General features: G+C 45.6%; 1 protein-coding gene across 1 annotated transcript in view; it reads right to left on the bottom strand.

The window, feature by feature from the left end:
• Nucleotides 1-9,379, bottom strand: part of ATL3 (atlastin GTPase 3) — a 55,056-nt gene extending 45,677 nt beyond the window's left edge. The window contains exon 1 of the mRNA XM_012463154.2: nt 9,275-9,379. Coding sequence (XP_012318577.1) covers nt 9,275-9,320 — 46 coding nt within the window. The 5' untranslated portion in view covers nt 9,321-9,379. The remainder of the gene's footprint in view (nt 1-9,274) is intronic.
• Between the last annotated feature and the right edge of the window lie 5,304 nt (nt 9,380-14,683).

Here is a 14,683-nt window from a genome sequence, read left to right as displayed (position 1 = left end):
GATGGTCCCAAAATGACTGTCTAACCAACACTGAGGGCTGCACAATCACGGCAGACAAAATAGCTTGACTGCCGACTCTCTACCCTTTAAGCCACTGGAATTGCTGCTCACTTATTACATTTATAATATCAGATAACAACAGAAGGGTTCTTCGTGGGTTTTTTTGTTTTTGTTTTTGTTTTGGAGACAGTGCCTTGCTCTGGCACCCAGGCTGAAATGCAGTGGTGCAATCCTGGCTTACTGCAGCCTCAAACTCCTGGGTTCAAGCGATCTACCCACGTCAGCCGCCAGAGTAGCTGGGACTACAGGTGTGTGCCTCCATGCCTGGCTTTTTAATTTTTTGTAGAGATAGGAGTCTCATTATGTTGCCCACATTAGTCTCAAATTCCTGGGCTCCAGTGATCCTCTCACCTCAGCCTCCCAAAGTGCTGGGATGATAGGTGTGAGCCACTGTGCAGGGCTTCTTTCTATTTTTTAATTTTTTGCAGACTATTGGAAAACAAGTTATAAATATAGGTTAAATATCATGTTATCATTGTAATCAATGTATACTAATACTTTTCTTTCTTGTTATTGAGCAGATTAAAAAGGAAACATTTCTATGAATAATATTTTAAGGTTCTTATTGCCCTAGCAGCAAGTAATCCACGATCCAAAAACCTTCAGTCTTTCATACAAAAGAACTAATGAGAAGAATTTATTCAGACCTTAGGGATAAGCCACAGTGTTAAGTACTGTGTAGCACTCAAAGAAATACAAAACAAAGTCTTGATTGTAGCAGAGATGTCTGGTTGTTTCTCCAATATTAATTTCTCCTTCCTGCTATATCACAGATTTTCAGCTGGGCATACAACTGCCCAGAAGAAACACATTTCCAACCCAAACATATAGCTAGGATACTACCAGGTGACTAAATTCTGACCAATGGGAAGTGACTGGAAATGACACAGGCAACTTCCAGGTCAGGTATTTTCCCCCTGCTTGCTGACTGGATGTAAAAGTGGGAGTGAATCATCTTGGGCCAGGCATATAAGGGCAACACCCCAGGAATGCTGGAGAAACGAGAGAGGTCAGATTTAATGTAGCAGAACTACCATACTGGTTCACTTCTATGTGAATGAAAAATAAATGTCTACCTTACTTAAATCACTTATTCAGAGGCTCTATCAGATACAGCTAAGCCTAGTAGCCAATACAACAGTCTTCCAGGACTTTAAAATTAAGTACCTCATACCAGATCTTTCTATTTTATCTGTTTCACTATCACAAGTTTACTGAGCAACGTGAATGAAATGACACCCAGTGCATACAATAAACTATTGTAAAATGAATGAATGGCATGTACCATAATATAGTTGAAGGCTACAACCCGAAGGATTCAAGTGGCATTGTCAGAGCAGTAGACATGGAAGATAAGGTTATGTAGCTACAAGATGAGATAATCCAATGATAAGAATGTATACAGTTGTATACAGTAAACTGCACTTCAAGAGAAGCTGAAGACTACTGAGGACAGCTGAGGGGAAAAAAGTCCTTACTCATCGCTTCCTCTCTCTCTCCCTGTAGCACAGTACCCAAGAATAAAGGAAGGGAAAGGAAGGGAACCAGGCTCTGTTTAGTTGGAGGAGCTGGGGTGATTCTGCATTTCTCTTCACACTAGTAGTATAAGCATGATTATCAACAACCACCAGATTTAAAAAGATCTTGTTGGCCAGGCATGGGAGCTCACACCTGTTAATCTCAGCACTCTGGGGAGGCCAAGCCTGGTGGATCACCTGAGATCAGGAGTTTGAGACCAGCCTGGGCAACATGACAAAACCCCATCTCTACTAAAAATATAAAAATTAACCAGGCATGGTGGTAATGCACCTGTAATTCCAGCTACTTAATATCACTTGAACCTGGGAGGCGGAGGTTGCAGTGAATCAAGATCGCCCCACTGTACTCCAACCTGGGCAACAGAGCAAGACTCTGTCTCATAAAAAAAAAAAAAAAAAAAAAAAAAAAAAAAAAAAGATGTTCACTGACAGTGCTCCTTCGGTTAGGGCCTATGTAAGGGAAGAATTATTTTGAGCTGTACACATCACCAATAATGCAAGTTAAATGGAGTTCCTTGTATATTACACCTTTTTTTTTTGTGAAACTGGGTCTTGCTCTGTTGCACAGGCTAGAGTGCAGTGGTGCAATCATGGTTCACTGCAGCTTTGACCTACCAGACTCAAGAAATCCTCCCACCTCAGCCTGCCAATCTCATCTCACTACAACCTCCACGTCCCGGCTTCAAATGATTGTCCTGCCTCAGCCTCCCAAGTAGCTGTGATTACAGGTGCCTGCCACCACGCCTAATTTTTGTATTTTTTTTTTGAAACGGAGTTTCACTCTTGCTATCCAGGCTGGAGTGCAACGGCGCAATCTCGGCTCACCGCAACCTCCGCCTCCTGGGTTCAGGCAATTCTCCTGCCTCAGCCGCCTGAGTAGCTGGGATTACAGGCACGTGCCACCGTGCCCAGCTAATGCTTTGTATTTTTAGTAGAGACGGCGTTTCACCATGTTGACCAGGATGGCCTTGATCTCTTGACCTCGTGATCCACCCACCTCGGCCTCCCAAAGTGTTGGGATTACAGGTGTGAGCCACCGCGCCTGGCCAATTTTTGTATTTTTAGTAGAGACAGGGTTTCACCATGCTGGCCAGACTGTTCTTGAACTCCTGACATCAGTTGACCTGCCCACCGCAGTCTCCCAAAGTGCTGGGATTACAAGCATGAGCCACCATGCCTGGCCTACCCTCTATTTTGATGATACAACTTCACAGATCTCTAACCTGCATTTAGTCCAAATGTACCCCTGCCTAAGGGGCAGATTCACCTGCTTACTCTAAAAAGTAACCTGTGGAAATATATGAACTTAGGAGTCAAAACGCAAGTTCCTGCTCCAGCCCTACCACTAACAACCTGTGTGATCCTGGGCATGTTTAGTTTTCAGTTTCGTCAGTAAAATGAGTCAAGTGCTGGCTGGGCATGGTGGCTCATGCCTGTAATCCCAGCACTTTGGGAGGCCGAGGTAGGTGGATCGAGCACTTTGCATGATCAGGTGATCTGCCTGCCTAGGCCTCTCAAAGTGCTGGGATTACAGGTATGAGCTACTGCGCCCAGTCCACTTCTCATGAAACTTAAACTCTGGAGATCTAGTCTCCGGGAAGGGTACTAGAAATATCTGTAAGTGGCAACTTTACATGCCTCATCCCTCTAGAAAAGCAATTATTTTCCAAGGTCTAACTCTGCATGCTGCAACAACAGTTAATGCTATGTTACATTACTTAAATGAATATGGAAAACATATGACATTTTTGCACAGACACAAGACTACACCTGGACCATAGTCACATCTGTCATTCATATGTATTTATGTGACGTTAAAGCCTATGTTTAAAATTCCAGAAATAATTCATAAGTCTTAAGATTGAATGCAGTTCTAAGTACCATGATGAAACTTGTGCTATCCTGCCTGGGACATGAACTGTTCCTTTTTCCACAGTATCCACACTTTATACATCACCACCCCGTTAGTTACTTAGTAGCCTTCTCATCAACCAACGTAGTATATACAGGGCTCAGTGCTGTCAGCAGTTTCAGGCATCCACCGGGGGCCTTACAGTATATTCCCCTCAGATAATGGGGACTACCTAACTGCTGTAAATAGCGCATGATAATACTGCATCAGCGATCAATTCAAATATGCAGAAAATGATGAAATTTTTTGTATAATAATTAGGAAGTTTTGTTTTGTTTTTTGACACAGATTCTTGCTTTGTTGCCCAGGCTGGAGAGCAGTGGTGACATCCCTGCTCACTGCAACCTCCGCCTCACAGGTTCAAGTGATTCTCCCACCTCAGCCTCTCAAGAGTTTAAGAGTCCTGAGAAGTGGGCCAGGCACGGTGGTTCACACCTGTAATCCCAGCACTTTGGGAAGCTGAGGCAGGCAGATCAAGAGGTCAGGAGTTCGGCCGGGTGTGGTGGCTCACGCCTGTAATCCAAGCACTTTGGAGGCCAAGGCGGGCGGATCACCTGAGGTCGGGAGTTCAAGACCAGCCTGACCAACATGGTGAAACCCCATCTTTTAAAAAAAAAAAAAAGAAAGAGGTCAGGAGTTCAAGACCAGCCTGGCCAACATGGCGAAACCCCATCTCTACTAAGAAACAGATTGCCCAACGCAGGCAGATCACTTGCATTCAGGAGTTTGAGACCAGCCTGACCAATATGGTGAAACCCTGTCTCTACTAAAAATACAAAAAAGTAACCGGGCATGGTGGTACGTGCCTATAGTCCCAGCTACTCGGGAGCCTGAAGCAGGAGAATCGCTTGAACTTGGGAGACGAACGTTGCAATAAGCTGAGATCACGTCACTACACTGCAGCCTGGGTGACAGAGCAAGACTCCATCTCAAAAATAAATAAATAAATAAAATTTAAAAACTGACAGTGTAGATTAGGGTTTCTCAACCTCAGCACTATTGACATATTGACAGTGGGGCTGGATAACTGTTGTGGGGGGCTATCCTACACACTATAGGCTATTGAGCAGCATCCCTGGACTCTACCCACCAGATACCAGTAACACTCCCCACACAGGCTGTAACACCCAAAAAATGTCTCCAGCCATTGCTAAATGTCCCAGGGGCAAGAAGAGGCAATATCACCCTACGCTAAGAACCACTGAGTAGAGTCAGCCTTGGTGGTCATTCTTACCATCCAGAGAGTTATAAAAACAAAGTAACCAGAGTTACAGAAACACTTTGCTGAGTATATTCATGTATGACTCAGGGTAAAGTTATGACCTGAGTTTTCCGGTCTCCTTATAAAATAATCATATTCTCTAAAGGGCAAGAGCAACACACCCAAAACAGAGGCATACCATTTTCATGCCTTGTTCTTGCTGGCAGTCTTTAAGGTTTCTAACTGACAGACAAAGCCAGAGAAAACATCATCACAGGCAAGAATAAATATACTAAGACCTTAGCCAACTCTAGAACTGGGTGTGGTTCCTTCTCGTGGTGGGGGGGTGGGTGCTTTTATATACTCTGTCTTGTCTTAAGGCAGTGATTGTGCTGGTAGATACACTGCAATACGTTTAAGGCTGTTTCAGTGAAAATATTATTTAAATCCAATTAACCAGAATACTGGGCAAATTTTATATTTGTCTGTTGTAGAAAATCTTTTTGCCTTAGCACCGAAGGCCGAACAAAACCATATTTTTTTGTCGTTGTTAAGGATTGTGTAATGTTTCATAGATATAAGAAAATCATCTATGACTAAACAGTTTTGAAGATTCAGAAAATGCAAAGAAACAGCTGAATCTGAAAATGATGCCAGGCTATACCACAAGTGGAGAAAAGAAAACCCTTTTTAATAGAATGAGCTCAATAGTGATTTTGTATCTCTTTCCTAAACGTAAGAATGCCACCAAAGGTTTTAATTAGCTGTGTTCCAGTTAAATAAGGATTTCTTTCTTTCTTTTTTTTTTTTTTTTTGAGACAAGGTCTCACTCTGTTGCGTAGTCTGGATGGAGCGCAGCAGCAAACAAGGCTTACTGCAAACAGACAAACAAACAAACAAACAAACAAACAAAAAAGGCTCACTCCAGCCAACTTTTCCTGGGCTCACTCCATCCTCTCACCTCAGCCTCCTGAGTAGTGGGAACTACAGGCATAGGATACTACCTTGGCTTTTTTAAATTTTTGTGGAGAGGGGAGTCTCACCATGTTGCCCAAGCTAGCTGTTCGTGAACTCCTGAGCTCACAGGATCCTCCTGCCTTGGCCTCCCAAAGTGCTGGGATTACAGGCGTGAGCCACGACGCCCGGCCAAGTAAGAATTTCCTAATTAGCCCCTATTATACCAGGAAACCTATCTTCTACTTGTTAACATACTTCAGCTGTGAAATATATCTAACATGTTCTAACAATCGAAATACTGTGCAACTGGGCCAGGCGTGGTGGCTCACGCCTGTAATCCCAGCACTTTGGAAGGCCAAAGCGGGCAGATCACCTGAGGTCAGGAGTTCAAGACAAGCCTGACCAACATGGTGAAACCCCGTCTCTAATAAAAATACAAAAATTAGCCAGGCATGGTGGTGGGCACCTGTAATCCCAACTACTCGGGAGGCTGAGGCAGGAGAATCACTTAAACTCGGGAGGTGGAGGTTGCAGTGAGCCCAGATCGCACCATTGCACTCTAGCCTGGGTGACAGAGCGAGACTCTGTCCCAAAAAAAAAAAAAAGAAATACCACGAAAAAGCATTTTTTTTAAGAAACATAGAACACCTACTTCTCAATACAAATATTGATAGTTACGAATTATACTTCTTATAAAATAACAAGAGTGTAAATAACCACCTATAGGGATATACTAGTAAGCCAGGTAGAATTACTGGGAAATTTTAACTGTTTTCTGTTCCCTGAAGAAATGTTATCAGATTCTGTGAGTGGGACTGAAGCAGAGGCAGGTTTTCAAAACCCTGGATGATTCTAATGTGCACAGCAGGGTTGAGACCACACCTCCACGGCAACTGAGATATATATATTTATATACTTTCTTTATTTTTTCTTTTTTGAAACAGGGTCTCGCTGTTGCCCAGGCTTTTTTCTTTTAAATACAAGCTTTCCTCTCACTTTTTCCCCTTGATATTTTTAGACAGTAAGTTCCCAGAATCTCAAAGATAACTTAGGAAAATGTTTTAAAATTCAGACAAACCTTAAAATGTACTTGTGTTACTTGAACCCTTTCTCAACATGAGACAAAAGGCCATAAAAAACTTTTAGCAGGCATGCCAGTCATTATGGATAAATTCTAAACCAGTTCTCAAACAAGTTCACACACATCTAGGATTCCCTCAGGTACTTCACGGGAATCTTAAATGAATATGTGACCAAGCTGTTAATAATGACTACCTTTGGGGAAGCAGGGAGGTTGAGAGAACTTTCTATTTCTTGCTGATACAATTATCTGTTATTTCACCTTTTTTTTTTTGATACAGGGTCTCCCTCTGTCACCCAGTCTGGAGTACAATTTTGAAATCCCAGTTCACTACAACCTCCACTTCCCACATTCAAGCAATTCTAGCGCCTCAGCCTCCTGAGTAGCTGGGATTACAAGCGCAAGCACCACAACCTGGTTAATTTTTGTGTTCTTAGTAGAGGCTGGGTTTCACCATATTGGTTAGGCTGGCCTCGAACTCCCAACCTCAGCTGATCCGCCTGACTTGGCCTCTCAAAGTGCAGGGATTAGAGGCATAAGCCACCATGCCCAGCCTCATTTTCAATAAACTAGTTTGAGTATATCCTTTCTTCTGATTGCTGCCCCAAAAAAGCATGCATATGTTGCACTGTCGAAAACCAATTTTCCAAAAGCTTATCCAAGGCCAAGAGCAGTGGCTCAGGCCTGTAATCCCAGTACTTAGGGAGGATGAGGAGCGCTGATCACTTGAGGTCAGGAGTTCGAGACCAGCCTGGCCAAATGGCAAAACCCTACCCTTACTAAAAATACAAAAATTAACCACGTGGTGGCGAGCCCCTGTAATCCCAGCTACTCCAGAGGCTGAGGCAGGAGAATCACCTGAACCCAGGAGGTGGAGGTTGCAGTGAGCCAAGATCGCACCATTGCACTCCAGCCTGGGCAAAAACAGCAAAATTCCACCTCAAAAAAGAAAAGAAAATTAAGCTAGTACACATCATCACATCTATCCACTGTTATTTCTCCTATTTCACGAAACCTACTACAATGAGGTAGTGAACTATGTAATAAAATAATGGGCAAGGCATAGTGGCTCATGCCAATAATCCTAGCACTTTGGGAGGCTGAGGCAGGTGTATCACCTGAGCTCAGGAGTTCAAGACCAGCCTGGCCAACATTGTGAAATCCTGTCTCTACCAAAAATACAAAAATTAGCCGGGCGTGGTGGCAGACGCCTGGAATCTCAGCTACTCTGGAGGCTGAGGCAGAATTGCTTAAAGCCAGGACGAGGTTGCAGTGAGCCGAGATAGCACCATTGCACTACAGCCTGGATGACAAGAGCGAAACTGTTGCAAAAAATAATAATAAAATAATGTGCTGGACCACTGCAATATTGAGATCCTTCTCAACCAAGTGTTTACAGATGTTAAAGCGGCAACAGGAATTTCTCCAGTACAACCTAATCTCGGTGGGAATCGAAAAAAAAAAAAAGCACTAATTTGAATTTCAGTACCTATGTTGCAACGCTGAATTCTTGACAGGGATTAGTACTCCGTAGGTTATGCTTCTTAAATCTCCAAAAGTAAGCCAACATGTGAAATTGTACATTTTTGGTCCTTTATTCTAAGACTTTCACAAAACGTTTCATTGCCTCGTATTTGAATTTGAGAACTGAGACTCGTTTAAAAATTCTTTACTGTTCTTTCTGCCTTTCGATTTCGCAAGTGAAAAACGGTCATTTCAACAGCACACAGATTACACTAGAATACAGCTAAGTTAAATGACAGGCTAAATCAGATCCTTGAATATATAGTGACTCCTTATTTGATTTTACTTAATACTTTTACTGGTTCGTGTCTTCAGGAAAGCAAAAAAAACAACGTACTGTGCCAAAAGTACTTACTAAAAGAACTTACTAAAAACCAATTTAGGCCAATTCTTTATAGCGTTAAGTGTGGGTTGAAAACCAACTTTTCTAATACTTGTGGTCAGTGCCTCAAGGTCGATAGGATAAAAATAAAACTTCCAAGACACTTCGCAGCCTTCCAGCACTTCCAGAAAGACCGTACAAACCAGCATCCACCTTCCCGCTCCATCCGGGCCCCGATATCCCGGCCCGAGAGCGCACCGAGTGCCCCAGCACGGAGGGGCAGCGCCCCGGGGCGCCCGGCTCTGCCCAGGGCGGGGCTCGGCGGGGCCGCAGCTCCAGACGCCGCCCGGAGGACCATCGGCCCTTGGGCCGCCCAGGGGCGGCAGCAGCCCAGAGGAGGAGGCGCTGGGGAGCCCCCGGCAGCACCCGGGCCCGAGTCCTGACGGCAGCCACCCCCGGCCGAAGGCTAAGGAAGGGGCCGTCCTCACTGGAGCAGCCGGGCCCGAAGAGGAGCCCCCGATCACAAATTCGGAGACCGAGGGACCCCGGCGAGGGACGCGAGGTCCCAACTCCGGGACGAGGAAGGGCAGTGGCGCGGGCGGGGGATCGCCTCGGAGCTACAGCAGGGAGGGCGGCGGGGGTGGCCGTGGAGCGATCCGGGGAGAATCGGGCGCCTCACCTGCTCCTCTCGAGGCAGCTGCTGCCACTCGCTGAGGGGACAACATGGAGCCTCCGCCTTCAAAGCAGAAGCAGTAGGGGCGCAGAGGAGAGGGACGGGTGAGGGCGGGAACAAACAGGGCCCTGGAAGCGGGAAACGGGCGGAGCCTGGGCTCTAGAAGAAACTAGCGAGAAGGTGGGGCGCGCCGAGCAGCGACGAAGCGAGCACAGGGCGGTAGGCGACGCCCAATGGCCAGCCCGAGGCGTGGCTAGCACGCACTGGGCAAGGCGAAGCGAGGCGAGGCGAGGCGGGAAAGCGCACGCGGCGGAATCCCGCCACCTCCCGCCGCGTGTGCGCGCCCGCGGGAGCACGGAGCGAACCACCGACTACCTGTTGGCGGGGCGCAGGGTGCTACGATCCGTTGGGAATTGTAGTCCCGCGCTAACTGGGTCGCGACCATAGGTCCCGATACTGCGCACTCATCTGGGGCGGGACTTGGCGCGGTTCTCCGACGACTGAACTACAACTCCCAGCAGGCCGTGCGGGAAGGGGCGGGCTGGCCTGGGTCCTCCCGCGAGCCCCGGCCGACGCCTGGCATGCAGACCAGGCCACGGGCCGAGGCTTTAGCCTCGAGATCCACGTATGTAAGACGGCTTCGGTGTTTAAGTAGGCCTGGGAGCACAGATGGGCAGCAGAAGGGAGGCCTCAACCCTGAGTGACATGAACGTCACAGGATCTTTAATGCTTTTGACTTCATAAGGGCAGGTGGCCGTGACTTCATAACCACCTTTATTATCATTTCCTTATATTCCTGTCCCTGGCCAGGGCTGATGTGCACCATCACCACTCTAATAGCTAATGTAGGAAATCCAGGCCAGGCGCGGTGGCTCACGCCTGTAATCCCAGCACTTTGGGAGGCTGAGGCAGGAGGATTGCTTGGGCTTCGGTGTTCAAGACCAGCCTGGGCAACATGATGAAATCCCGTCTCTACAAATTATACAAAAATTATCTGGGCATGGTGGCGCACGCGTGTAATCCCAGCTACTAGGGAGGCTAAGGCACGAGACTCAAGAATTGCTTGAACGCAGGAGGCGGAAGTTGCTGTGAGCTGAGATCACGCCACTGCATTTCAGCCTGGGCTGCAGAACGAGACTGTCTCAAAAAAAAAAAAACAAAAACAAAAAGGCCTAGCGCAGTGGCTCATGCCTGTAATCCCAGCACTTTGGGAGCCGAGGTGAGTGGACTACGAGGTCAGGAGATTGAGACCATCCTGGCCAACATGGTGAAACTTCGTCTTTACTAAAATACAAAAAAACCCTCCCGGGCGCGGTGGTTCACGCCTGTAATCCTAGCACTTTGGGAGGCCGAGGTGGATGGATCACCTGAGGTCAGGAGTTCAAGACCAGCCTGGCCATCATGGTGAAACCCCATCTTTAAAAAAATAAATAAATAAAATAAAATAAAATACAAAAAACTAGAGGGGCATAGCGGCGTGTGCCTGTAATCCCAGCTACTCAGGAGACTGAGGCAGGAGAATTACTTGAACCCGGGAGGCGGAGCCAAGATCAAGCCACTGCACTCTAGCCTGAAGACATAGCAAGACTCCATCTCAAAAAATAAATAAATAAATAATAAAAGTCCAGTGAGACCTCTTCCACCGACTTTGTCCAGCCTAAGCCAGCACCATCTTTTGTAAACAGGTTACAGGAGCTTGTTTTGAAGCCGCTTTTCCAAGCACACTTTTCCTTAAACTGTGTGGGTAGATCAATACAAAAGAAGATGCTCTGAAAATGCTTGTATTCATATTTCACATATGATTGGGAACATGTAATTTGCCACAATCGAAGAATATTGGTTTCTGAGTTTGGTGGAAGTGGAAGTGGTTGTCCTGGAGAAAAGTAGCTGGTGGAGCTTACTGGAAGCTAAAGCATCTATCCCCCAACCCCGGCCCCAACCATCACCTCTTAACATCACCATTGCCTCATACATTCAACAAAGTCCATTTTCTTATTTTTGCCTCTGCCTTCATCATTCTAATCTACCCTCCTTCCTGCTACCTCTAGACCCTGTCAAGCCCACTGAGCAACTTTCTATTTGCAGAGTGATTCGGCCAAAGGTGAATAGGTGAAGATGATTCTACCTAAAGAGGTCCTGTTTGATTTCCTTTCTCCTGCCACTTCTCATTCTCCCCAAACTCTCAACATTGTTGAATACCCTCTTCCATGCTTTAGAGGTACTATAAGTTAGATCTAGCCCAACTTCGGCCAGCAAGAGACTAGAAGTGAATTTCAGGGCAAGTGGTTACTGGAGTTTCACACTGGATGTGCAGAAGGCAGGACCTACAGGATATGACAGAAATCCAGGACATTATGTGACATGCTCAGAGAAAGGAGAGGCCAAAAGCCAATGACTTGTCACAATTGCGGCACATTATGTAAGAATTTTAAATTGCACACACATCCCAGCATTCTGTTTCTTTTCCCTGCATTACTTTTCTCCAAAAGATTTCATACTACTTGGCCAGGCTTGGTTGCTCACGCCTGTAATCACAGCACTTTTGGAGGCCGAGGCAGGTAGATCACCTAAGGTTGGGAGTTCAAGACCAGCCTGGCTAACATGGTGAAACCTCATCTCTACTAAAAATGCAAAATTAGCTGGGTATGGTGGCGTGCACCTGTAATCCCAGCTGCTCAGCAGGCTGAGGCAGGAGAATCACTTGAACCTGGGAGGCAGAGGTTGCAGTGAGCCAGGATGGCACCCCTGCACTCCAGCCTGAGTGACAGACTAAGACTCCATCTCAAAAAAAAAGGCCAGGAGCGGTGGCTCATGCATGTAATCCCAGCACTTTAGGAGGCTGAGGCGGGCGGATAACCTGAGGTCAGGAGTTCGAGACCAGCCTAGCCAACATGGTGAAACCCCGTCTCCACTAAAAATACAAAAAATTAGCCAGACATGGTAGTGGCTGCCTGTAATCTCAGCAACTCGGGAGGCTGAGGCAAGAAAATCACTTGAACCCAGGAGGCAACAGTTGCAGTGAGTGGAGATCACACCACTGCACTCCAGCCTGGGAGAAAGAGAGAGATTCAGACTCAAAATAAAAAAAGACTTCATACCTTCATACTTATGTTTTACCTTTCATTGTGATTGTCTCATCCCACTAGAATGTAAGTTCCAAACAAGAATTTTTGTCCATTTTGTTCACTATGTTCACTGCTATATCCCCTTTACCTAAATACTGCTGGCAGATAATAGAGACTCAAATATCTATTGATATAATGGATGAAGAAGATATATGTTACATCTAACACTGCTCACTCACTTTCTGGTTCCCTTAATATTAAATACCTAACTTTTGCTATTGAACAAAATACCTTAGTTTATTTTAAGGGCTCCCCAGAGATTCACTGAAATCCAGCTTCTCAGGAAGTGAACAGCAAATACTGATCTATCTGTCTCAATATCACATCATCAAGGTCAATGTTAGCACATCAGCATTCCCCATACCTTTTAGAAGCTTTTGGCGTTTGGAAGAACACAGTACAAAGTATAGGTGGACTCAAGGATTAGTCGCAGCTTAGAAAGCAACCCCTGTAAATGAGAAATACGTTTTGTTGTTGTTATTTCCTTCTCAAATATCCAGGATCATCAAAACAGTGGACATTGAAAATGCCAAATATTGACGATACTCATTACAGCCTGCTTTCAGCCATCTCACTCTGAATTGAGTCATGTGCTGTGATCAGAGGTTGAGCTTTTCTTGAGGTTTTCCAGAAGTAGGTGACATGTAGACATATTTGAGTGGTTAAGATCATTGGCTTTGGGGTCAGACTTACCTGACTCTGAGTTTTGGCTCTGATGTTCACTAGCTATGCAACCTTGAGTGAGTTACTTAACCTCTCTGAACCCATTTCATCTTCTGCAAAATGATTTAAAGAGCCACAGAGTTGTTCTAAACTAAGTGAGCTGTGTTTGGGAATGGTAACTGCGTGGTTAGTGATTAAAATTAGTAATCAGCATATCATTCTGGAAAAGCAAAACAAAGTCATAAACATTCAAGATACTCAAGTGATTTATGAAACACAAAAATAGCAAAATTGTTTTCTGCAATGACATTCACCATGACTCAGGTTCCAAAGCTTTCCAAAAATAGGGCATTTGTTACATGCCACGTACCATGATAGGTCGTGATGCTGCATAAGACACATTCCTATCCTCCAGAGACTCAGTCTTGTGGTGTAAACGGCTGAGGACATATCATTCACTGTGACTGTTCTGGGGCACAGTTCAGCCTTCTACCATCTATGTGCAGGATCAGTATTTACGCAACTCGGAAGGGACAGGTTGGAATACCACATCCCTGGGCATCATTTACAGTTCCATACCTTATTTTGCTTGTACATTAAATGGGGCAATGATTTGGTATCTTCATTTAAAAAAGGGGGAGGGAGGGCAAGGTGGCTCATGCCTGTAATCCCAGCACAAGCATTACTGTGTCGAGGCTGGTGGAACACAAGGTCAGGAGATCAAGACCATCTGGGCCAACATACAAAAAAATTAGCTGGGCGTGGCAGCACACGCCTGTAGTCCCAGCTATCCGTGAGGCTGAGGCAGAATTGCTTGAACCCAGGAGGCAAATATTGCAGTGAGCAGAGATCATGCCACTGCACTACAGCCTGGGTGACAGTTTGAGACTCCATCTCAAAAAAAAAAAAAGAAAAAATAGCCAACTTCACTTGATATGGTGTTATAAAGTTGAATATTAGGTCCTCAACATGGTAACACAGTAAAAGCTTAAGACTTTGTCAGCTACTTCATTATTGGTATTTCAGCCAACAACACAACTGTCTAACCAGGAGGATCGTTTGAGCCCAGGAGTTCAAGACCAGTGTGGGAGCCAAGTACAGTCACTCACACCTGTAACCCCAGCACTTTGGGAGGCCAAGAAGGTAGGTGGATTGCCTCACACCAGGGGTTTGAGACCAGCCTGGCCAATATGATGAAACCCCATCTGTGCTAAAATACAAAAAATTAGCCAGGCATGGTGCCAGGCACCTGTAATCCCAGTTACTCAGGAGGCTGACGCAGAATTGTTGGAACCCAGGAGGCAGTGGTTGCAGTGAGCTGAGATTGCGCCATTGCATCCAGCCTGGGCAACAAGAGCAAAATTCCATCTTGAAAAGAAAAAAAAAAACACCAGTCTGGGCAACATAGGGAGATCTCATCTCTACCAAAAATAAGCAAATAAATTAGCTAGGTATAGTGGGGTGCCTGTGGTCCCAGCTACTTGGGAGGCTGAAGTGGGAGGATTGCTTGAGCTCAGGAGTTAGAGGATGCAATGAGCCATAATTGTACCACTGCATTGCAGCCTAAGCAAAAGAGCAAAACCCTACCTCAAAAAAAAAAAAAAAAAAAAAGGGTGGAGGAGCTCAG

The sequence above is a fragment of the Aotus nancymaae genome, unplaced genomic scaffold (assembly GCF_030222135.1).
Source record: "Aotus nancymaae isolate 86718 unplaced genomic scaffold, 86718_ANA_hifiasm-v0.15.2.pri h1tg000059l, whole genome shotgun sequence".
NCBI lineage: Eukaryota > Metazoa > Chordata > Mammalia > Primates > Aotidae > Aotus > Aotus nancymaae.
Note: the sequence above shows the minus strand (reverse complement) of the source record. Positions and strands in the feature narration are given on the sequence as shown.